At 32.0% G+C, this 25,161-nt stretch overlaps 2 protein-coding genes across 2 annotated transcripts; one reads left to right on the top strand and one right to left on the bottom strand.

Moving 5' to 3' along the window:
* Positions 1-1,294: 1,294 nt before the first annotated feature.
* LOC143063968 (ATP synthase lipid-binding protein, mitochondrial-like) lies at positions 1,295-7,168 on the bottom strand. Its single transcript, XM_076236440.1, has 6 exons — positions 7,135-7,168; positions 6,854-6,928; positions 5,578-5,637; positions 4,773-4,865; positions 2,500-2,596; positions 1,295-1,627 (listed from the first exon to the last, which is right to left on the bottom strand). Exons 2-6 carry the CDS (start codon positions 6,893-6,895, stop codon positions 1,464-1,466), a joined length of 456 nt encoding a protein of 151 aa, XP_076092555.1. The 5' UTR covers positions 6,896-6,928; positions 7,135-7,168; the 3' UTR covers positions 1,295-1,463.
* A 115-nt stretch (positions 7,169-7,283) lies between these two features.
* On the top strand, positions 7,284-24,215 carry LOC143063967 (juxtaposed with another zinc finger protein 1-like). Its single transcript, XM_076236439.1, has 6 exons — positions 7,284-7,471; positions 16,702-16,774; positions 20,326-20,405; positions 20,943-21,045; positions 21,730-21,858; positions 23,748-24,215. Exons 1-6 carry the CDS (start codon positions 7,372-7,374, stop codon positions 24,169-24,171), a joined length of 909 nt encoding a protein of 302 aa, XP_076092554.1. The 5' UTR covers positions 7,284-7,371; the 3' UTR covers positions 24,172-24,215.
* The last annotated feature ends 946 nt before the right edge of the window (positions 24,216-25,161 follow it).

The raw sequence follows: 25,161 nt of genomic DNA, 5'->3' as shown, positions 1-25,161 counted from the left end.
ACACCCATCAGATTATTTAACACTATTCTGTTCAAAGGGAAATAACTCAATATAGAAATTAAATATATTGGGAACAAGATGCCACTTCTTCCATGTTATAAAGCTACGCTACCCATATTTGTACTGAATCTGTTTTGTGTATACGTTTCATATTTGATTGAGGCAAACTCAGTAAGAGTTGAAGAGAACAGAAATGAAAAATTCAGTATTTTTTCCCCATTTGTCAAGTGAAATCACTCTAGAACAGTAAATGTAACACCACCATACTTCGAACTTGATCTGTGTTTTGTGGTAATAAGCATTATGTATAAGTTTCATAACATTTGTTTGAGGCAAACAAGATAGGCGAAAGGAAAGGAAAATTCAGCAATTTTTCCATTTGTAAAGGGGCATCACTCTTTTAACTGTAAAAGCGACACCACTGAGATTCAAACTTGATCTGTGTTTTGTGTTAATAAGCATTGTGTACAAGTTTCATAACTTTTGGTTGCGGTAAACCGAAGAAAGAGAACAAACGAGAAATTCAGCCATTTTCAAATTTGAATAGGGCACAACTCGAACAGTTAAAGTTACGCCACCAAAATTCAAACTCGGTCCATGTCTTGTGGTAATAAGCATTGTGTTTAAGTTTCATAACATTTGGTTGAGGCAAACTAAAGTTGGAGAACAGGAGTTAGTTTCACCAAAAAAATTGACAAGATTTATTTAAAGTTTTTTAGTGAAACGGACTGTATATCCCAAAATCATTAACCAATTTTATTTTTGAAAATCTAGTTAAAAACATTTGCAAGCAAGACATCTTTTGAAAGCTTTTCAATGTATTCCATAACAATTTTGGAACTTACAGAAGGACAAGGGGAAACTTGATGCCCCCAATATGGCAAACAATAATACAAGATTATATGGATTCAAATTGTAAAGGTTAATGCACAGATTCGAACAGATAGAAAACTGGATTGACTGAAATTGAGTTTTGATTTTTTTGGCCCTAAATAGTAAATAAGGAGGTTTATTAATGAATACGAAGAACAGTTTTTGGAGCTCAGATTTACCTGAAGATTTTAAACTTGTTATTGGACAGGGCTATTACCAAGTAATATACACAGAAACCCTGCTGACTTTCATGAATAAGTTCAATGGAAAGCAGTCAATTGTCATTATAAATACAATATCAAGTCTCACTAGGACCTGATTCAGGCAACAAAAATATTCAACTGATCAAAACATTTCTGTTTGATGACTACAAAATCCTTGACAGTTTATTCAAGTACAACCACTAACAAAATATCAAATGTAAGTTTTAAGATTTAATAATTTACAAAACTTGTTCCACTGAGTGGTAATTGGTCTTTTTGTACATTTGTACATGATGTTTTGATCAAAAGATCACTGATAGCACTCAACAATATTTTTTCAATCTATTTTTTTATATATCAACAAACACTCTTATGCCAAAGTCTACATTAAAGAGCAAACAAGATCATGAAGGCTACCATAATACAGAAAAGTCCCATAGCTTCAGACAAAGCAAATCCTAAAATAGCATAGGAAAACAATGCTTGTTTGAGTGATGGGTTTCTTGCATATCCTACTACCAATGCTCCAAATACATTTCCAATTCCTGCCCCTGAAATTACAAAATAAAAATATTCATGTATTCAAATGAATTAAGGTGATTCTAGGAAATAAAGCATCATTAGGGAGCAGAAAGCTATTGATTAATTATTACGTTGGGGGATGGTCAAAGTTTAACTTCTTTCTATTTTCTCTCTCTCAAAAATTGCACGTTTATTTTAACATGTTTGTAGTACCCCTTAATTTCATGTGCATTTTGCATACCATCTATTAGTATATAGGAAGTTAGTATATTTAATTATGTCCAACATGTTGGAGCAGGTTTATATTCCACTATGTAATTCCTTACGTGATGAGCAGTTTTCGTCTTCCGTCAATTTTAATGAAATCTTAAAACTGAGAATTCCACCATTGATCCACCTCAAGATTTTCAGTAGCTAGTGATTTCATCGATTATAATTCTGAACCCAAATATAATTAAAAAATTAACTGTAGTTATTTATGTCTTCATTATATTGTAATGAATATTTTGTGTGAAAAAAAAATTCAAAAAAAGCTGCTATTTTCAGCATTGAAATACATACTATTCACGAAATTCATCTTTCACCCAACACTTAAATTTTTGACACAGTTTTCAACAAATAGAAGTTTCGTGTTTGGACTTTCTTCCAGGCAAAAAAACAAAGATAAATTGTGTTTCCGATGTTTTTCAACAGGAAATATAAAAGAGGTATGCAGCTTCCAGTAAACAAGGACTCATCATCAGCAGTCTTAGGCATGAATCTTGTTAGGAAAGAGTTGTTTAATATCATTATAGTCTACATGCTTATCCATATTACAAAGCCCAAACCTGTCTAGGCCTATATTTCATCTTTAGGATAGTGATCAAAGAGAATTTCATAAACTACAGAATACAATTATTACCTGAGCCTGCTGCTCCTACTGTGGCAGCTCCAGCACCAATATATTTGGCAGCCTGATCAATATCTTTTCTTGATGCACTAGTCTGGAAATTTCTAATCTGAAATTTATTTAAAAAACACCAATTCATAATAACATAAATTCTTGCAAAGCATTTTCACTGTTTTAAAAATATTGTTTTTAATCATTTTCAAACAAATCTGAAGATCTAAAAGTTACTGTATAAATTTGTTTTTGACCCCCATGAAAATTTCTTTGATTAGGCCTAAAAGAATACTGGTGTTTCTACTAGCATTTTCCACCCCATTGACTGTTTTGTCATTTCTCAACAAGAACTATCGAAGTTGACTCTTTTCGCTCATTTAAATTAGACTAGAAAAATAAAACTATTTGCTCACCCTTTTAACATGTAAACATTTCGAAATTAATTATCCATGATTGAGGGTCTAGGCAATATAATCTCCATTGAAATGGAAAGTGCAGATGTTAATTTAACCGTATACCAAATATCATTGGCTACCATTAGTGGTTCATTTTGACATGACCTTAGTCACCTTATGGTTTACTTGCATGTAAAATCACATAACATATAAGTCAGTGGTGGCAAAATAATCACCATGGATAAGAGATGTGCAAATGCAACTGCAAAACACACACCATACCAACAGTTAGAGGTTCCCCCTTAACTGCATAACCACAAACCAGTGTGTAAACTATTTTAAACTATAAAACAACCAGATGCTCTGCAGGGAGCAGCTTTAAACGACTGCAGAGATAGAACCCTGAACAGTTAGGGCAAGTATGGACACAATATTCAAGCTTAAAACAGCTCTAAATTTGGATTGTGATTAAATAGTTGACACAGCAAAAGTTTCTGACACAGAATGAATGTGGTCTAATGAACCTAACTTTTTTTTTTTGCTTTTAAGCAATACATTATGCAGTTGAATATTAATCCTCTCAAAAAAAAAAAATTTTGAAGAAAAATTCTTAATTTCTGAAATCGGAAATTTTTTATCCCCCCTCCCCATTTTTTTCACTTCCCCTGTTCCCTTTATCCAAAAATAATCCCAATTCAAATTTCTAATGGAGTTGGCAACAATAACTTCTCATTTAAAGCAGTGTAAGGGAGGTAGTCAAGTAATCAAACATATATATTACTGTATTATTTAAATTTCAATTGATTTACCTCCCTTCCACTGCTTTTAAATTGTCCTACTTATCCTTTAACCAGAAAAAAACCCTTGTTTTCCCCCTATTTGTCCCTAATTGCTTAATGATTTGATCCATAACCCCCATAACCATCCCTTTGTAGTATGGAAACTTGTGGTATAATTTCAGAGAGATTTATACAATTGTCTGCTAACTAGAAAAATGCTTCTTTTTGGCCCCTTATAGCTCAATGTTCAGGGATATTACTCCCAAACTGAATCCAATCCTTCCCTACATTACATGTATATGGAACAGTGTAGTCAAGAGTTATCCATTCAGTAATACACAAGTTATTGTCCCGAAACTACAAAAAAACGTTTTTGGCTATTAATTCCTAGACTGTTTGCCCCATAACACTTAATATAAATCCCAACCTTCTACTTATTGGTATGAACATTGTGGTATAATTTCAGAGCAATTGAAATACTCATACACAACTTATTGTCCTGAAACTAGATATACGCTTGTTTTGGGGCCCTTAATCCTAAACCATTTGGACCATAACCCCAAAAATCAATCCCAACCTTACTTTTGTGTTAAAATTTTATTGATTTCTTTTTACTTATACTAAAGTTATTGTCCGGAAACCATTCGTCATTGAATGACGACAACGTGATACCAATATACGACTAATTTTTTTAATTTTTTTGCGGTCTTATAAAAATTTGTCAATAGAATATAACTACAGGCACAATATAAACACATATCAAATATTATTCTCCAATCAGTGGATCCCCTGAAACTAGTCCATCACAAACTTTCACATTGTTGATGTAAAAGATGCAGCAAACAGCATGCTCAAGTCTTGCCACTTTCACTTCATAGGAGACAAACTGTCATTGAAGAACAATAACTCATATAATGAGTGGCCTTGATGATCTCAAACTGGTTGACAATTTGTGTATCTTGTATAGCTCAATATATTAAAGCCTCTATCCAGGTTTTCGCGAGAAAAAAAAAAGAAAAAAATCTCATTACAGGGTAAAAAGAACAAGACTTATTATAAATTTAGAGTAAAACAAAGACTGTTTTTGTACACGTTACAATAACACATATCAAATTACCTGATTAATGATTGGTGAAAAATTTGAGTTTACTGGAACAATACTTTGACCAGACAAACCACTATAAGCAGATAGACTACTCCTTGGTGCTACCTACAAAAATGTACAAAATAAAATAAATAAACTAAGTTGTAAATGTATATAAACAACTGTAATACTATCTAGATTAATCACTGCCTAAGCTCTTGAAATATATGGAAATCAAATTATTAAAAAAAAAATCATTTTAGATGATTTAGATTTTATAACATCTTGCATAATATTTATCTTCTTGCTCAATATTTTATTTTGATGTGTCTAACTATCCTGTGTTATTGTTGGCTTTTTTCAAAACTACCTCTACCCTTTTTCAAATTGGGAAATTTATAATAAACCATGAATTTGACTGGAACTTCAATATGCAGATCCCCTTTCAAGAGGTAAACCCTCATTTGAAATAAGAGCCCTTATTGTCAGTGATGATACATAAATAGACCCTCAAATCTGTACATAGTCATTTTTAGGCATGAAAAATGTTTAAATGAGTGTTTTATAGTTTGTATTCATGCACAATAACTACTTGACTGCACTGTTTGGGAAAAAAGTTGTCTTTTTGGGAATAATTTTAAGCCATTTTTTTTTTCAAATTGGGATTCCTCTCCAGGGGAAAAAAGCCTTTATTCTCCAGTAATTTAAGGCAAACAATATCACTGCTATCCATCACAAAATTTCCTGTTTTTAATCATTTAATATTATTTTTAAAGGTAGTCCTGGGACATGGACACAAATCAGATCATTAGTTATTGTAAATTTACATTTAACATACCTCCTGGTTTTGTGAAACGGCTGCGCTGCTTAAAGGTCTGGCTAAAACGCGACCTGCAACCTGTAAAATGAAAAATTTCACATTTAAATATCTTATGAAGAGTTTGAAGACTTGGTACTACAATGAATTAAAAAATGTACTATAAATCAAAAATGAATATGCATTTCATTTAAAATGAAATAACACAAGAACGCATTAATGATTTCTATGCAGTTTAATCTGAACTGTTCCTCACCTACAATGTACTAAACAAATAGATCTGACGAACGAATAGTCATGTTTCTTCTCTACAATGAACGTACCGATAATCTGTACCAGTCTGCAAGGTTAAATTAGCCTCTAGTCCGATGCCCAAGACTAGTAAAATTTCATTTGGACTAGTTTTTTTTGCAAAATTTGACCAACAAGAAAAATGTCAGAATATTGGTCTTCAGAGTAGTTGAAAAAGGTTTTGGTGCAGACAGTGAGACTGTTGTACTACTCATTACTCATTTCAGGTTGAACACTTTCAGAGTACTGGCCGATATTGCATGTGTGCAAAGTATTTCTTTTGGACACGAGACCAGGAGTAAATTTTAATCAAACCAGTCTATGTATCTCGTCTTTCAGTACATCAGTTGAAAAAATATACTTGTGATAAACAAAAATATTTGGTTTGGCCAAAGAGTCCTTCACAACAACCTTGAAAATTTTAAAAGCATCCCAACTAAATTTAATGAAATAACCTTCAGTAATTTAGCCACTGGATGCTATTCTACCAATGTATTACACTGATACTTGTATTATTGTGTACAACTCTCAATTCAATGTCCTTGAAGGACAGATGCATCATTTGCAGTGAAACAAGTTTATGGAGAATCTCAACTTTCTCACAATTTCAGAGATTTAATTGCAAAACTTGTTAAGACAGTTAAGCATAATACATAATTTTGAAAAATGTTAATTAATAACAGTAATTAATCAAGTCATTTTTGGAAATGACAGGTCAAAGGTCGCCACAATGACATTATAAATATACATTTTTCTCAACTCCCTTGTTGCGTTATATGATAAATTTGAAGTTGGTTAATAAGTTACGAATTCAATAAATGTTGCTCTTGATTTGTAAAATCAAAAGTTCACTGGTAACATCAAACAAACTACTAAATATATATGGATCAATTGCAGTCTTACACCTGTATAAACGCTTGTTAAAACATGAAAATATACACAAATAACCACTATATTTCCTTGTATATACATCAAATTCATTCTCCTTAAGCTTTACAAAACTCACCATGCATCTACTGGCCGGTGTCATCAACTTTGTACAGTACATGTTTGTTGTTCGGCTGTATACCTTAATAAATATCTGCAAAAAGATAACCGGTATATTTCAATGTCAAATTTAAGTATCGATAAGTAAATGAAGTACGTTTTTTGCAACTCTCAAACAATGCTACATAGATTTTAAAATATATTTTTCTTCTAATAATTTATCAACTTGAAAATTTAAAGAGCTGTCATCAGTAGGATGAAATAGATTGTATAAGCAGTAAAATTTCTACAATAGCTTACCCGTCGTCCGGCAGAGGAGGTTACAAGTGCGCATGACCCTTGCAATTTCCGGTAAAACAAATTATTGAATTATTTATTGGTGCTAGGGTTTTTGTTAGGCATATATTGCCTTCTTTTTACTCAAATGAAAATCGTTTTTTAATAATTATATCTTGAGTGTTAAGAAATATTCGGATATTTTCGGATTATGCAAATTAGATTTAAGGTCAACCGATCGCATTTCACTCCACTGCGCAGATGGCGGTCTTCCTGATTAACGAGTGTAAATATTTGGGCTGTGGACTGGAATTCCAGTCGTTAGGAGACTTGATTCGACATATAGAAGACACGCATATTGGTATATTTTTGTTCTACGTTTTTTATGCATGATCTAAATGAAATAGATAGAGACCCAAATTCCTGGGTATTTGTTTACACCTTGGAAGTGCGGGAAAATGTCAGTGACGTCACTCTAAATCTGGAAATCCCCTCTTCTATCAGCTGATCAGTGTATTTTTGAAAGATTCGTTCCAACTCCAATTAGTTTAAACAAATTCGTCCCAAGTTGCTTGGAAGATTTGTTTCAAATTTTTACAGAATTGAGTTCAAACCATTTGAGCTATTAAAGGGAAAATTCACGATTTTTTACTTATGGTTTAAATATGTTCATTATGACATAATATATATATTCACAAAGTTTTATCGCTATATGTGCAGTAATAAAGGAGAAATTCAATAATTAATGAAAAAATATCAACTACTTCCTGTAGGTCGTGACGTTTTCTCCTGATTTTTGCATGCCGGGATTTAAAATACAATCATTAAAAGTCTTGGTTTTTAATCATATTTTAACGTAATCGTAAGCGCGCCGATGACTTATGCTTTATCTAATAACCATCCGATAATAAGAAGATAAAACGCACAGACATTCAATTTTACTCATTCGTGAGATAAATTATCTATGTTAAACGTATTAATTCGAATTATTTTTGTAGACAACACAAAAAGTTATAAATTTATTTTTAATAAATGCATTTTCGGACTGATAAGGTGAACAAATTAAAGTACAATAATCTGTAAAGACAATATGTTGGTGTACTATTATTGACCTTTTACTATCTCTGCTATGGCTAGGTTTATACGATGAGTGTATTCACGGTTCTGTGGCAATACTCGTAGATGGCTTGTTGAAAGGTAAATTGTTATTTGCACTTCAGTATTTAACCACGCCTCTAGGGCACACCTTGCCAGGTGTGACTGTCTATTCGGATCAGTGGTAGCATTTAATACACACATTAAAAATACATATTCAAGTTGGTGACAAATAAAAATTGGTCGCCGTGGAATTATTTAATTATATTTGGTGCTATTATTTATTTGAATTCAAATAAGTTAATTTACTAAGAAATACACAATTTTCGGTTAAAGACGGGAAACTTAATTCATATGTCAGAATGAAATGATATACAAGTCTTGTCCTTGATTTATGTCTCATAAAAAAGGGGGACTTAGAAATTAGAAATAGCTTTACTAAATCATTTTTATTTGTCTTTATTAGGTGAAAAAATGTACGAGAACACTTACATTTAGACTTTTGAAAGCCATGTATTAATTAATATATGAAACTATCTAAAGATAACTCTACCGAAGCGGAATATAATATGTACGAATAAAGAAAAAAATATTTTTGTAATGGAATCGAAAAATTACGAATAGATATTCTTTTCAAGTGTGATAAACATCAACCAAATTTATTCATAATCGGGAACGTCCTTATTAAAATCTGAGACAACTATAATAATCGTCGTCTCCAAACGTATATATATACTTAAATAACTATTTGATCAACGATGTTTAAAATTAAAAGACAACGAATTTAATGTTATCTTTCCCTATTTTTGAATGTTATTATAAGTCTGTTCAACTTGCAAGAATACCCCTAAAGCGGACAAATATCCGACAAGCAGTTTATTCTTAAAATTGCTGTCATTGAATATCAAGAAAGAAAATAAATCCCGAAATTGATACTCAATAGTTTTCCTAGAAAATATTCACATTCCTTGGGGATTATTAGTGTACGTCCAGTTGCATATATTTTACATGAATGTTGGAACAATTGTGATGATGACGAATTTCGTCCTTTATTCAAGAACAATCTAATTGATATATAAATCTGTGAGTTTACTATGTTCTTAACTTCGATGAACCAAAGCAAGTTATAAATTGACCTGTATTTAAATCAAATTGTTTCTTTTTTTTCTTCTTCTTCTTTTGGTATACAATAGTCTATCGAATTCGTTGATTACCGATGATACTGTTGGCAGACGTGGACTAGTCTATTTACAAAACTTTTACCACAATTTACACAAAATGTATGTTTCTTTCTTATGTTCAATGTATACATGTATACATATTTTAAATTGCGCTACTGACTATAGTTCCGTAACTTTCTACCAGGCGTATGTATACACGAATCGTCGACAAGTGCGCACATTTTTTTAGATCAATAATTCTGGTATGTTCTAATCTGTCCTAAACTATTGACAACGAGTATATATTACATTTTCCCAAATTAACCCTTGGAAAAATATGTAAATAGATTTGTATTTCTTCAATTATTTTTTTTGTATTATTTTTTTTTTATAAATAATATTCTTTACACCAGAAATGTTATTTATAAACAAGCGTATGAGTTCAGTAATGGCTAGTATATTATATCACTTTCGGACACGCAAGACAAAAATGTATATTATACATGCACCTGATAGTTCAAAATGGAAAGTTATAAGTAACGGTCGTGTACACTGATCAATACCTACAGAAGTGAAACGATGCATGAACTTGCAAGCCCGCCGGACAGGAAATCGATTGAATACCTGGACGTGTCACCTTACACCCCTTCCAATACCTTTGGGAGTAATACCTTTAGCCATGCTGGTGATCAGATAAGGGAAGATCCGAATTTATTTAAATAAAGTTTATTACTTGAAAGAATTATGAACGAATTAGATTTTCGAAAACAATTTCCACGGAACACTTATTTATCATTTTATGATTTGAACTTTGACTTTTTAACTAATTACAATATTATCAGTTTAAAAATAACAGACTATATGGTTATTTAAAAATATAAGACCATTTTCCGTATCAAGTTAGTCAGTCAGATAAAACAACCGTACGATTGACAAGATATCGACACGCAATTACGACTACATCGTTTACTGTAGTTTTGTTCCTTTGTGGTTTATTGACATATCGAGATTTTTCATCGGAGAAGGTGACAAGATGGCGGAGAGTAGAGAACTGATACTCAAAATTTGAAATCGATGGTGATCTCTTATTTAGCGGAATAAAACTTTAATATCTATAAATTTGAGCATTTTTATACAGAATGGACATAATATCAATTTTTGATTTTTTTGCGAAGTTTCCCTTTAAAAAACTTTAAAATTACTTTTATTTTTTATGCTTATAAAATGTATTTGATAATATAGGGTGCAATCAACAGTTTTTTACGTGACGTCATTCTGTAACAGGGCATGTAATAGTGGACCCATCATGCAGAAGTCAAATATTCATAGTTATATAGATATCTATACATCAATGGAAAGATAATTCTATGAACTTTCTGAATAAATAAAAAAAAATCCAACATCTCTTGTTTAAACATGCAAATTGGTACAAGTTATCAGCTGGAAATTAGGCATTTTCCCCCTAAAAAACCTTAAAAACAGACCACCTTTGGACACACGGATCAGTAACCTGTGCATATATTTGAGATTTCTTATAATATGCATTTCGAAGAGCTTATCCGGCTGATTTAAGAAAATGTAGTTTCAGCCTACGTTCGCCTGCTCCGAAAGGAGCTATCTTACCTGACAAATCAAAGTGCTTTTTGCAACAGGTGAAAATCAGCTGTTTATGGAGTTGCCTCCCATATAGTAGGAAGTCACAAAAACATTTTTTTTTTTTTAAATCTTGACAAAAGTGGCATTTTAATTGAACTTCAATATATGTTTTTCACATTGAACATAAAAAACAATCAACTTTTTCATTTAGTGGTATATAAATAGCAGGGAATTCCATCAGTATGTAAATCTCACTGGGGAAATACCCCTAGTTTTTAGTACGAAACTGTTTATAGCACCCTTAAGCAAAACCTTGTATGCGATATATAAAAAATTCTCAGCTTTTCTGAATCTGTACACTATACCGATTAAAATGATGTCTTACTTTAAGGATTGTGACCACAAATAGTGAAACTACAGCTCTTTTTTTATGTTGCGCCGTAGTGGCATATTGGCCAGTGGCAAACAGTTTAACTGGCAAATCCCAAACATTTCCTGTATCACATTTTCATCAGTTTTACAAAGAAAATAAATCATAAAATAGGGTTTCTTTTAAATAAATAGAATAAAAACTATGAAATAGGCATGAATAAAGTTACTTTAAATAGATTTTGTTCCTAGTACTATATGAACTAAGTTATAGCTGAGTTGAGAAAATATTGAAATAGTGTTTTTCTTAGGAATGGCATGTGTACCTTTTTGACTATAAAAAGTACCAAATATATATTATAATGAATAAAACTTTATGTAACACTGATCAGGAGTAAAGGTCAAAGTAGAAAAAATCTACACTTTTCATATGCAACTTTTGGTTCCAAATATATGAGAGATTGAATAAAAATATCATGACGTCGCAAAAAATTAAAAAACTTCAATATTCGCACAGAGTCTGGTTTTCTTATATCTGGTTGCTATGTACAAATCTGTAATATTTGCATTAAATATACCAAACTGATGCTTTTAAATTAATGTATACATGCCGTACAATATTTTTCAGAATTATTTTACTCCATTCGCAAACACATTTCTATGCTAAAACATCACTAATATTTTGTATTTGTCCCTTAAGGGTGCAATCAACAGTTTTTTACGTGACGTCATTCTGTAACAGGGCATGTAATAGTGGACCCATCATGCAGAAGTCAAATATTCATAGTTATATAGATATCTATACATCAATGGAAAGATAATTCTATGAACTTTCTGAATAAATAAAAAAAAATCCAACATCTCTTGTTTAAACATGCAAATTGGTACAAGTTATCAGCTGGAAATTAGGCATTTTCCCCCTAAAAAACCTTAAAAACAGACCACCTTTGGACACACGGATCAGTAACCTGTGCATATATTTGAGATTTCTTATAATATGCATTTCGAAGAGCTTATCCGGCTGATTTAAGAAAATGTAGTTTCAGCCTACGTTCGCCTGCTCCGAAAGGAGCTATCTTACCTGACAAATCAAAGTGCTTTTTGCAACAGGTGAAAATCAGCTGTTTATGGAGTTGCCTCCCATATAGTAGGAAGTCACAAAAACATTTTTTTTTTTTTAAATCTTGACAAAAGTGGCATTTTAATTGAACTTCAATATATGTTTTTCACATTGAACATAAAAAACAATCAACTTTTTCATTTAGTGGTATATAAATAGCAGGGAATTCCATCAGTATGTAAATCTCACTGGGGAAATACCCCTAGTTTTTAGTACGAAACTGTTTATAGCACCCATAGAAGAGGGACGAAAGATACCAAAGGGACAGTCAAACTCATAAATCTAAAACAAACTGACAACGCCATGGCTAAAAATGAAAAAGACAAACAGAAAAACAATAGTACACATGACACAACATAGAAAACTAAAGAATAAACAATACGAACCCCACCTAAAACTAGGGGTGATCTCAGGTGCTCCGGAAGGGTAAGCAGATCCTGCTCCACATGTGGCACCCGTCGTGTTGCTTATGTGATTACAAATCCGGTAAATAGTCTAATTCAGTAGGTCACATTCATGAAAGGAAGGGGATTGTAGTTACGACGTAAGGAACATATCCAGAGTTCCAGATAAGCTGCGTATTTGCGTGATCACTCAATAAAAATAATTAAAAACCCAATGCAATTGCCCATTGCAGGGTTCAATAACCCAATTAATTCAAAGGAAAACCCAATTATATGCCAAAACTATGAGTTCTTAACACTTTTACTCACTATCGTTTGCGTTATTTACCCTCATCTGATTTCAGTCGTAGCGTAAATCTATTTTATAATATTTATAATTGGAAATGTCCTATTGTTCTAAAAAAAGAGCCCTGCATTAAGTAGCTGAAATGGGTCCCTGTTGGAATTTTCCGTTGCTCAACAGGTACACGTGAATATGAAAACATTTCGATCTTCTCAGCGTTTATCCAATTAGCGTGTGTCATGTTGTCATATTTTTTCGAATTGCTCAGGACTTATCATAATATACAATGATTTAAAACGAAAGTAAATGTCCGCATGTTTTCATCTTCTTTCTGTTTGATAGCTTAGGGAAAGTTATGATAATAACAAAACTCAGATATAATGTGATTATAACATGCCTGAATATTCAATATTGTGTTGACGAAAAAACCCAATACATAAAGGAGCTTAGTAGTTAAAAACCCAATTTGATATTTGCTTGAGGGGTGAACTGAAATTGATGATGCAATTAAAAATCTTTATCACCCAATTACGTAAAAAAATGGTGGGTAAAAAACCCAATTTGTGAATTCTTATCTGGAGCTCTGATATCCGATATCATTTGTGAAGCGGTTATTCCATAACGGTCAACCAACTTGTGATGGCGTCCGTAAAATTTACGAAGGGATGATTTCAACTTCACCATTTGGAACTCTTGGTTTAGTAGCTTCCTTGTGAGCAGTAACCCTCTATCAAGAAAATCATGATAGGAAATGCAAGCACGGGAATATCGTAGCAATTGGGAGATATATACCCCGTATGCAGGTGCTGCTGGAATGTTGCTACTTAGAAATGGAAAGTTCACAATTGGAAAGCTGAAATCATCTCTTTTGTCGTAAAGTTTAGTTTTCAACCGACCCTCATTGTCAATTTCTAGATGTATGTAAGTCAAGATATGAAGCAGACTTAACTGTATCTGTAGTATCCTTTATCTCCAATTCAATGGGATAGATGAGTTCCACATAGTCACCAAATTTTGAATTGTTTAGTGAAGGACATCATCTATATAGCAGAAAGTAGAGTTAAATGATATTGCTAACTTCTTATCTTTCTTCCTAAGAAGTTCCTGCATGAAGTCAGCCTCATAATAATAAAGAAACAAGTCGGCAAGTAGAGGGGCACAGTTTGTTCCCATTGGGATGCCGACAGTCTGTTGAAAAACACGTCCTCCGAACGTTACAAATATGTTGTCAATCAAGAAATCAAGCATCTTGATTATATCAGTTTCAGAGAATTTTTTGTTTGAATCAGAGTGATTCTTTACAAAGTATGATTTATCCCTCCCTAAGACAAGATACTTGTATCTACGTTAAGGCTTGTAAAAGTATGAAAAATCCAAAAAACAACATTAAAATACATTTGAAGGCCCCCTTCAAGGTTTTGTAGGACTATATGAAAGTTATTGTGAATGTAAAACCCCCATGGGCATTTTGAAAAGTTGGCAGGTATAGATTTTGGCTTATAACTCTGAAACCAAAGCATTTAGAGCATATTTGACATGGGTTAACATTGAGTATCAAGTCAAGATCTATCTTCCCTGAAATTTTCAGATAAATTGGACAACTGGTTGTTGGGTTGCTGCCCCTGAATTGGCAATTTTAAGGAAATTTTGCCTTTTTCAGTTATTATCTTGAATATTGTTATAGATAGAGATAAACTGTAAACAACTAAGTGTTCAGTTAAGTAAGATTTACTTAGGTGTAAAATGCAGATTTGGGCTTATAACTCTGAAACCAAAGCATTTAGAGCAGATCTTTCAGGTTTTAAATTGTTTATCAAGTTAATATCTATCTGCTCTGACATTTTCAGATGAATTGGACAACTGGTTGTTGGGTTGCTGCCACCCAATTGGTAATTTTTAAGGAAATTTGGCCGTTTTTGGTTATTATCTTGAATACTATTATAGATAGTGATAAACTGTAAACAGCAATAATATTCAGCAAAGTAAGATCTACACAAAGTCAACATGACTAAAATGGTCAGTTGACCCCTTAAGGGGGTATTGCCCTTTATAGTAAATTTTTAACAATTTTCATTAATTTGGTAAGTTTTTACAAAATATTTTCCTCTGTAACTAAAGGGCCAAGTTCATTATATAAAATTACAGATAGAGAAAATTGTAAGTAGCAAGAATGTTCAGTAAAGTAAGATCTACAAACACATCACCGTCACCAAAAAACAATTTTGTCATGAATCCATCTGTGTCCTTTGTTTAATATGCACATAGACCAAGGGGAGCGACACCAGCTCTAAAGAGCCTCTAGTGTAATGGCAGCCTAGCAAGTTTGAAACTACATGCAGCATTCAAGGCTTTACAGTGATCCTGAACTCCCATGATTTTTTGAAAGAATTTTACATGTCAAAGTCACTTAAAACGAACATTTCATTCATGTGTCTTAAAACATCAAAATCAAGATGATTCCCCAAAATTTGCTACACTAAAGGAGCATAGAGGCTACAAATTGAATAGGATGATTATTTCACAAGGAGCATAGTACAATATAAGACAATAACAAAAAGAAACAAAAATAGTCTAGTAAACATACCGTTTAACATCATGAACTACACATTACATGTACATGATGTACAATGTACATAAATATCCAAAGACATTTGGTTTCTGGACAATAACTTTAGTTTACAAAAAGATAATGTAAGTGTATGATTATGTATCTCTGAAATTTAATCAAAAGGTTCAATATACAAACAACTAAAGGAAGGTTGTGATTGTTTTTGGGGGTGATGGTCCCAACTGTTTAGGAATTAAGGGCCTAAAAGGGGCCCAAAACAAGCATTTTTCTAGTTTCAGGACAATGACTTGTGTAAAAGTATTTTGATTGCTCTGAATCATTCCACAAGGTTCAATACCACAAGTCCAAGGTTCGGATTCATATTGAGGGTATTTTGCCATACCTTTCTGGAATGAGGGGCCAAAAAGGGTCTTATATGTCAGTATGTAAAATGAAAGTTTTCTTCAAATGTTCTTTTATTTTGAAAAAGGGATAGAGGAGGTTAAAATTGGCAGGAGGGGGGACAATTTTTTATCCTCAATATTTTTAAAGAATCTTCAAATATTTTTTTTGTTGGAAAAAGGGGAAGTGGTAAAAAAAATATACTTGGGGGTCAATTTTTTTCTTCAAGATTTAAGAAATTGCAGTTTTCCAAAGAAAAATTGGGGGGTCATAATTGGTAATTCTTTGTATACAGTCCGAAAACCGATTTACTCTAGGATAGCTGTCTTAGGTGACAATTCGTAAATTTGGTTTTTAAAATTCTGTATACCTTGGATTAGCTCAACATTTTTCCTTCTGGAAGACATTACTACATGTACATGTAAGTTGTTGTGTTTCTGGACAAAAAAATATGTTTTAACATAAAAAAAAAAAGAACTCTTATTCATGAAACAATTGCCACTGGACGATAAGCAACTCAAACAAACTTTTATCATTCCCATAACCTTTACATTTTTGAAATTTTTGATATCTAACATCACACAGTAATTAATTAAGTTGTTTTTAATTTTTAGAAACAGACCCCTCACAATTAGAGAATCAAGAACAGGAACAGCCTCAATCATTAGCTCCTAGTTATATACTTAGGTAGGTTTGATAGAATATTTGAATAAACATTGTTCTTATTGGTATAAATATTGATATTGTTATAATAAATTAAAACTATATTGATTATAGAATAACTAATCGAAGAATTAAAATAGAAAAAAACATTTAACGAGTGACCAAACAACACATTAATTCACGAATGCGTGTAGTGCGTGAGTTAATTATCAGTGTTGTTTGGTCACGAGTTGAATATTTTTTGAAAGTTAAATTCTTTAATTAGTTATTCTTTTTATTACATTGACAAATGGCTTTTTTAAGAAACTAATGTAAAACATGTAAGGGACTATATATATCTTTTTCCTACGCATTCACAATATGTTTTGATCCGCTGTTATTGACGTCTTAACAACGCCTATTATTATACCTTACATATATTATAAACAGTTTTATTGGATAACAACTAATCACGTGACATGGAATAATTCGTTTAATTTTCATTTAATTGCAAGGGAGGACGAATAACCCTTAAAATTTACATCAGCGGTGAATAACCCTATTATTCACCGGCGAATAACCTTTTTAGTGTCAAGATTTGCACTCGAGTTACCTCCCATGAAAATGACGTCACAGACACAAATAAAAAAGATAGCAGCGTTCACGTTTCACTAACAGCCCATAGGGCCACAATTAAAAATATTTCAGTTTGCCCAAACCCGACCCATGATGACTGGGTGTGGGTAGGTAGGTAGGCAAATTCTTTTTTTTTTTCAGAATTTGCATGAAAATATTAAAAGGTCTTAAAACAGTACTTACATCTTTTTTTTCCGTCAAACCTTTGTAGAGTCAACCAAAAGCCATGAATTTAAAACCTCTATAAATAAATTAGTCTACTTTATGATTTGTATCCTGAGATGTTTATAACCCTGACAATTGCTAAATGTGTGAAAGGGCTGGTGGATTTATGAAGTGATTTTCAACAGTTACATCAACAAGATGTTTGTGAAAAAAAAAATATCAGCTGACTATGTAATGATTTAATTTGTTTGCAGTTTTTAAATCCTATATCTTTTAAAATAGATTAAATGTCCTAAAATATTTTATATGAATTATTATCTACCATCCATAGTTTCTGTCTTTTTATGTTTTGAAGACAAATTTATATTTTTACATTATCAGACAGGTAAACTAATTTGGCTATAAATAGATCAAAACATGTTCTGTAGAATCTCCAAACTAAAAAGTTAAAACGTATTTGTTATAATTTTATTTCTTTAAATATATAATCAAGTTTAAATTTTTGAAAATAATCATTATTGATAAAATATAATTGCATAAAGTTAACGTTTTCTGAAGACTATTTATTTTTAGGTCATGGTTCTAGAGGCTTCCTCACAAATTTGTATTAAAATCCAACCATATCATGTGTTTACTTTTGCACATGTGAATAAAATATTTCTGACAAAAGCCAGATTTTTCTTGTCAAAGGGGATTTATATTGCACTAAATTATTCAGAAAGAGTTACATTCAGTTAAGATTATATTTCTGATTCTGTGAGCAATTATAGTTTAATCAAATTCTCCCAAACAGCAAAGTATTGATCTTGTCAACTGAGACTTGTAAATTCGAACTATTTGAATAAAAGGTCATCTAATTCACATGATAAAGGAAGATTATGATTAAAGACAACAATTTATCAAGAAGTAATCCCTTTTTATTCAATAAAAACAAAATCTTCTTGCAAGATTGTAAATTCGCAACTTCCGGATCCATTTCCTGTCAGAGTAACATTGAAAATTTTCGATTGCACATGGTTTTGAACAAATCTACCTGAATATTCTTATCAGATATTCGATTACAGGATGAAATTAAAATTGAGCATATAGGTAAGGGTTTGGTAGTACAGACAACTACTGCGTAAAAAAAACTGTGCCACTTCACATGTTTCACTTCTTTACGTTCGTTAAATCAGAAGATAAAAACAGAGAACATCGAAGATCAATTAACTGTGTCTCTTATGCGCTTTCTTTTATTCTTATTCACAGTTACTTTCAAACGCAAAGACGACAAACATTAAGTTTTATACTATGACGGAGCAGACACGAAAAAGAATCCGCAAAAAAAAAAATTCTTCTAAAAAACGTCAAAAAAAGAATTTGAGTCGGCGGGTTTATTTTGGGTCGGTCCGTTTGGGCAAACATAAAATCTTTTTATTTTGGCCTAGATAGACGAGGAAAGAAGGCTTTGGCAATGAATAGAGTGCCAGCAGCCGAAGATATCTCTTATAAACGGTCCTTTTCAGGGCCTTTTTTATTTTACAAAAAGATTCTACCTTTGTTGTACATCAGAAAAAATTCTAGAACACAAATGCATTTTCCTGAGCTATTTTCAAACGTCAGCTTGTGTTTGTTTTGTACAAAATATAGTAAGTGTTCAAAAGGCCCTTCCACTGTTAGTTCGGTATATTTATTATAAAACAATTGTGGCCCCTTTCAATCGATGAATATCCAAAATTGTCAACCCTCATTGAAATAACCTTCTCGTGTTGACAATTTTGGATATTCACCTTTTCAACGGGCCATAATTGTATATTGTTGTATGACGTCAGAGAGTGAAATAACCATGTTTGTTTCACATGTGAAACTATAGGTTTTTATTTAACTGGGAAATCAACATGATCAATGTAATTCATTGCAATCAATATAATAAATATTGATATTATTATAAGCATATGCATTTTTACAGATCTGCAAACTCTCAATACCTGTATGTTGGCATTTTACAAGGTCATGTTTATATCTGACTGTAAATAGAATTATGTGATACTAACACGTCTGATTTAAGATCATTGTGATAAATCAAGCAAGACTAAAAGGCAAAAAAATTGTTCAGAAAGGAACTTTTTCTAAGGTCAAGCCGTCGGTATAATAAGTTGAAATTGGTAGATTTATGAAGAAATGTGTTACTGTTAACATGACAACAAAAGGGAAGGACTTCTTGCTCAAATTGTGTGAATCGAGACCTATCTATATCTAGTTGGCAGGCAACATATTTCTACATGTCCCCTTTTTCAAATTGAAGCAGAAGTTTAAAGTTTAAAAGCACATTCCCTCTACTGGATACAAGATGAACTGTGAAAATTAAAATACAATGTATGTTTATTCTGTTACAATTCATTTACAAGAAAACAATAAACCCCTGTGAAAGTGATCATCTTACAGTATTTCCCAAAAGCAGTAGTCAGGTGTTTACAGGACCATGTAAGACACTACCAGTTGTATTGGATAAAAACAATATACCAACATTGTTTAATTGTTAAAATAATATATGAATATATGTATATCTGTCTGTAAAAATCATCTAAATCAAAACAAATTTTATTGAATTGCAGAAATTATACTCAATTTTGGTTATTGATTAGGAATTCCCAGAAGTACAATGTAGCTATGACTAGATCAAGAAAAAACTAATTGTAACAGTAATTTTGAAAAAGTGTATACCGATATTTACTTATAGCTGTAATAAAAGAAATAAATTTATTTTATCGAGAATTTTTATACATACATGAACATGTATATTTGTATATTGACAGATTTTACACAGATGCTGATTTAAAGTTCAAAGTGAGGCCAGTATCTCCATCTTCTTCTCTCAGGAGTAGTACACCTATAGGTAAGTACATGTAAAGACCAATACTACCAGAGTATTAATTTTGCATTGTAAAGGAAACAAAAATGTTTGACTACGGTATGACTTTAATTATTGGTTTTTGTACAATTATCTTGTTGAAAATCATGACTGATAAATGCAGATTGTATAAACACATACATTCATCCATATTAAAAATTTAGTTAATGAATAAACGTTTATTTTGGTGTAAACTTGCATTCAAAAATTGATTTACATGGATTGAAATAAAATCTAGGCTAACACTAGTTCATAATTCGAAAACTTTCTGTGAATCATAAGGTGAGGGCTACAGTAATCACAATTGATAAGAAATTATAAAAGTGACCTCCACCTTAAGCCACATCTGCATATAGATAAATGTCAATTGAAGTTCTAAAGAGTCTTAAAAGTAATGAAAAGCTTATTAAGTAGTCACATTTTATCATAGTACAGGTGAGAATTGTTATGTGTAAGTCATGTTCTTGTTAAATCTTGTTGTGAATGCTGTGAAATAAAATAAGATTGACAAATCTGTTTCAGGAAGTGAACTTGATGAAGAAGATTTGCAGACGGACGGGTATGAAAGTGATGATTCAGTTTCTGTGTCATCAAGTCAGGAGCTGACGGCTCCACTTATACTAAGGTAAAAATTAGACATAAATATCACCACCTTGCTGAACTTTGCAGAAGGCCAGATATAGGTGTTGCTTTTCTGATGACAAAACTTCTTCATTGTTTTAGGTGTCAACAATTGTTTTCTGTTCTAGTCAGTTTAATTGGAACAACTTGTGATAGATCAAGAATATTTTCTATAAAATTGCATTACTATCAGTATAACCAGTTTGACAACTTTTTCAAGGCCATGCCCCCATGGTCATTGTTAAATGACTGAATTAATTAGAAATTTTCAATGTTGAGTTTTCTACTTTATATAAATAAGAAGATGTGGTATGATTGATAATGAAGCAACTCTATACAAGAGACCAAATGACAGTTATTAACAACTATAGGTCACTGAACGGCCTTCAACAAAGAACAAAACCAATACCGCATAGTCATGCAGCTATAAAAGGCCCTGAAATGACAAAAGTAAAACAAGTCAGTTTGATAGGAACTACTTGTGAAGTATCAATGATATTTTCTATAACGTTGCATAACTATCAGTACTTCTAAGTTTGTTGACCAGTTCAAGGCCCTTTACCCTAGTTCATGGTCCAGCAATTTTGAATTAATAAACAGCATTGCTGTCTATCAGAATGTCTTTTTCTGGATTTTCTGCTGACAGGCAGACATATCTATGTGACAACGATTTATTGTTGTATTTCAGTATGTTGACCAGAAATCCAGGAGAATGTGATAAACCTATTGTCTGTCCGATACCAGGTTGTAAAAAGAGCTACAAAAATATAAATGGAATGAAGTACCATGCAAGGAATGGCCATAAAAAAGATATAGGGTATGTCCAAATTAATAAATTGTCAAAACAGATGTATTTTTATGGATACCACTACAAATAGTGAAGAGAATGGAAACAGGCAATGTGTCAAAGAGACAACAACCTGACCAAAGAGAAGAAATAGTTGAAGGTCACCAATGGGTCTTCAACATAGTGAGAGAATTCCACCTACTAGAGGCGGACTTCAGCTGGCGCCTAAACAAAAATATGTACTATAAAAAAAGAAGATGTGGTATGATTGCCAATAAGACAACTGTCCACAAGAGACCAAAATGACACAGACATTAACAACTATAGGTCACCGTACGGCCTTCAACAATGAGCAAAGCCCATACAGCATAGTCAGCTATAAAAGGCCCAGATAAGAAAATGTAAAACAATTCAAACGAGAAAACTAACGGCCTTATTTATATAAAAAAAATGAACGTAAAACAAATATGTAACACATAAACAAACAACAACCACTGAATTTCAGGCTCCTGACTTTGGACAGGCACATACATAAATAATGTGGCGGGGTTAAACATGTTAGCGGGATCCCAACCCTCCCTCTCCCTAACCTGGGACAGTGGTATAACAGTACAACATAAGAACAAACTATAAAAATCGGTTGAATTGGCTTAACTCATCAGATGGACAAAAATACAAGTGGACCTGGCCGGCTACTTATACATCCCATCACAAAAAGACACAAAGAACAGATCTGAGAGTACTCGCAGTAGTTCACTAGTTCAGTGAAAATGGATGTCATAATAAACTCTTAAAAACAAAAACCGTTTTTTCTGAAAGAAAATAAAAAATTCTAAGTCCCTCGATCTTTTTATCGCCCCAAAAGAAAACAACGCTAATTTTAAACTCGAGGCTTATTTTTAGAATGTACTGGAAAGTGGAATCGTCTTGGCTAATTATATATGCGGGAGCATGCGCAGTAGTTATTTTCATTTGTCAGTGTTTGAACATGGCAACAAAACGCGTCCTATTCAATGTTCAACACGGAAAGTGTGACCATTTCGCGGAGAAAAAAATATTTCTAAATTTTACAGAAAGTAACATCTTTTTTGACATTAGCAATGAAATTCATCCAATGTCTAACATCGATGAAAAAAAATACACAACACAAATTTTGTGCTCGGCCACCGGCAAAAATGACTGGACCGAGATTGATGACAATAACACAACTGTTTGAACAATGCAATCTTTTGGAATTATATTTATCAAATTTTCATGCCAGACCCTTCTTCAAAATGAACCTGATATTAATCCATCTGAAACTGGTCAACGCTTTAGACATTCTGATGAAAAACTGTAGGTTTGGGATGATGTTTGGTTCATGTTCCTATAAATGAATCTGCCCCACATCTTCTCAATTTCTTTCTCTGACAATCCCAAACTTTTGGTCCTGAAATGGGGGAATTGGGTTTAAAAAGCTAATTTCCTAGGGGAAGTGCTGCCCAAATTTTTTTTTAGGTTTGGACTTAGTTTTTTTTCAGGGGTATTTTAAAAGGGGGTAAACTAAAAGTTATTTCAGGGGGATTTTAAAAGGGGTAAACTAAAAATTATCTCAGAGAGATTTTTAAAGTGGGTAATCAATCTCTTTCTAATAAATCCCAATGTGTCTGGTAACTGGAAATTGAGTTTTATATATTAATATTATAAAAAAAAAAAAAAAAAAAAAAAAAAAAAAATCCGTACCTACCGTCCCTTCAAAATTTCAAGTGGGTGATCGGAAACACAACATTATTTTTTTTAGGCCTAATTTATAAAAAAATATGAATAGAAATGTGAAATATTTGAGATGCACAGTTCACAGTAAATATTCATACATAAGAATAATAAATTGATATCATATGTTAGTGTGTCTTTTAAAAGTTATTTCATCTTTTTTTCAGATTTATTCAGAAGGCATATAAATGTGAATGTGGTAAAAACTACAAGACATTACATGGGCTGAAAAACCACAACTCAAATTTACACTCCTGTGATTCATTAACAATGAAATCTGTAACATTGACAAAAACAAAGGACATGCTGATAGCAACACAGATATTTGCACCAAGGGTCTTAAAGAAAGAACCAGCAATTAAACATGTCAGCATGGCACCGAATATCATAAGACAGACATCAACGTCATGTCAGTTTACAAACATCTTAAAGTTAAACAAAGAAATCAGTCATGAAAAGTTGAAGTCTCCTGTGCTTAGTATGAATTCAATGCTGGCTTCAGAAGATGTACACGTTGACGTCATGGAAACATCATTCCTTGATGACGAAAGTCAGTCATTTATTACGTCAGAACAAGCAAGATTCCAGTGAATTTACGTTTTGATTACCATTGCGTAAATGTCATTGCAGTTTTTGACAAAGGAGTAGGTCCGGTAAGGACTCATTTTGGCCTCAAATTTCAGTTTCATCTGACGAAAGATTTTGACCACTTTTTAAAGACTTAAGTGCCTATTTCACTTGATTTAATTAGTATAAGTGAAAGATTTTAACTGATTTAGTCATTAAAAACGATCCGATTCAAGCTCAAATATGAAAAATCTCTCAAATATGTCAAAAAACGTCACTTTTCAGATGGTTTTTTGGCCGCATCCGTGTTCATCCACAACCTTTATATATGTTATGTATTATCATAAAATACAACTTACATTTCAATATTAAGGATGAACACGAATGCGGCCACTTTCGTTTTACAAGGAAACCGTCTAAAATTTAACTAAAATGATAGAATTTTGAAGGTTTCAGTAATTTAGCATGACTTAATGGTGCTACAACCCGATATATGTGCATTGTATTGTCAAAAACAGCCCATATTTATGTAGCAGAAGCATTCAACTGTCCAATAAATAACTAAAAGTTTACATTTTAACAATTTTGTAAAACTGTTATATTTTGGGGCCAAAAATGGGTCTTACCGGACCTACTCCTTTCTGGTTTAAAATTTAAATCAACGATTTGATATCAGGGGTAATCTTAAAATATAAATATGTCTTTCAATCATACAGTGTATGGAAAACCAAAGTGCCAAACGTTTTCATTTCCTTATAGTTCATATCAGATCATTTATTCAGCCAAAATTAATCATTTCATTTATTTATATTAAATCATTATATTCTCAGTTCATTGTTTACACACTGAAGATAACTTTATTTTCATTTTTTGTTTTATCTGGTCAAATGTTGGTATCAACAGTTTATTTATGCTTTCAAAATGTTACATGTAAAATTCTCATACTGTATTTTCTTATATTTTTGAAAATTTCTGAGAAAATTGAAAAAGCATGTATTTAATACAATGAAAAAT

This window comes from Mytilus galloprovincialis, chromosome 2 (genome assembly GCF_965363235.1).
Source record: "Mytilus galloprovincialis chromosome 2, xbMytGall1.hap1.1, whole genome shotgun sequence".
NCBI classification, from domain to species: Eukaryota; Metazoa; Mollusca; class Bivalvia; order Mytilida; family Mytilidae; genus Mytilus; species Mytilus galloprovincialis.
This window is presented reverse-complemented; position numbering and strand designations above follow the sequence as displayed.

What these genes read in the sequence shown, in the direction of transcription:
- LOC143063967 (XM_076236439.1), top strand. Translation starts at nt 7,372, where the DNA reads ATGGCGGTCTTCCTGATTAACGAGTGTAAATATTTGGGCTGTGGACTG. An exon ending in TATAGAAGACACGCATATTG is followed by an intron (nt 7,472 to 16,701) that starts GTATATTTTTGT and finishes TTTAATTTTTAG; the next exon opens with AAACAGACCCCTCACAATTA. An exon ending in CAGGAGTAGTACACCTATAG is followed by an intron (nt 20,406 to 20,942) that starts GTAAGTACATGT and finishes AATCTGTTTCAG; the next exon opens with GAAGTGAACTTGATGAAGAA.
- LOC143063968 (XM_076236440.1), bottom strand. Translation starts at nt 6,895, where the DNA reads ATGTACTGTACAAAGTTGATGACACCGGCCAGTAGATGCATG. An exon ending in CACCGGCCAGTAGATGCATG is followed by an intron (nt 5,638 to 6,853) that starts GTGAGTTTTGTA and finishes TTCATTTTACAG; the next exon opens with GTTGCAGGTCGCGTTTTAGC. An exon ending in TTTCACCAATCATTAATCAG is followed by an intron (nt 2,597 to 4,772) that starts GTAATTTGATAT and finishes AATAAATTTCAG; the next exon opens with ATTAGAAATTTCCAGACTAG.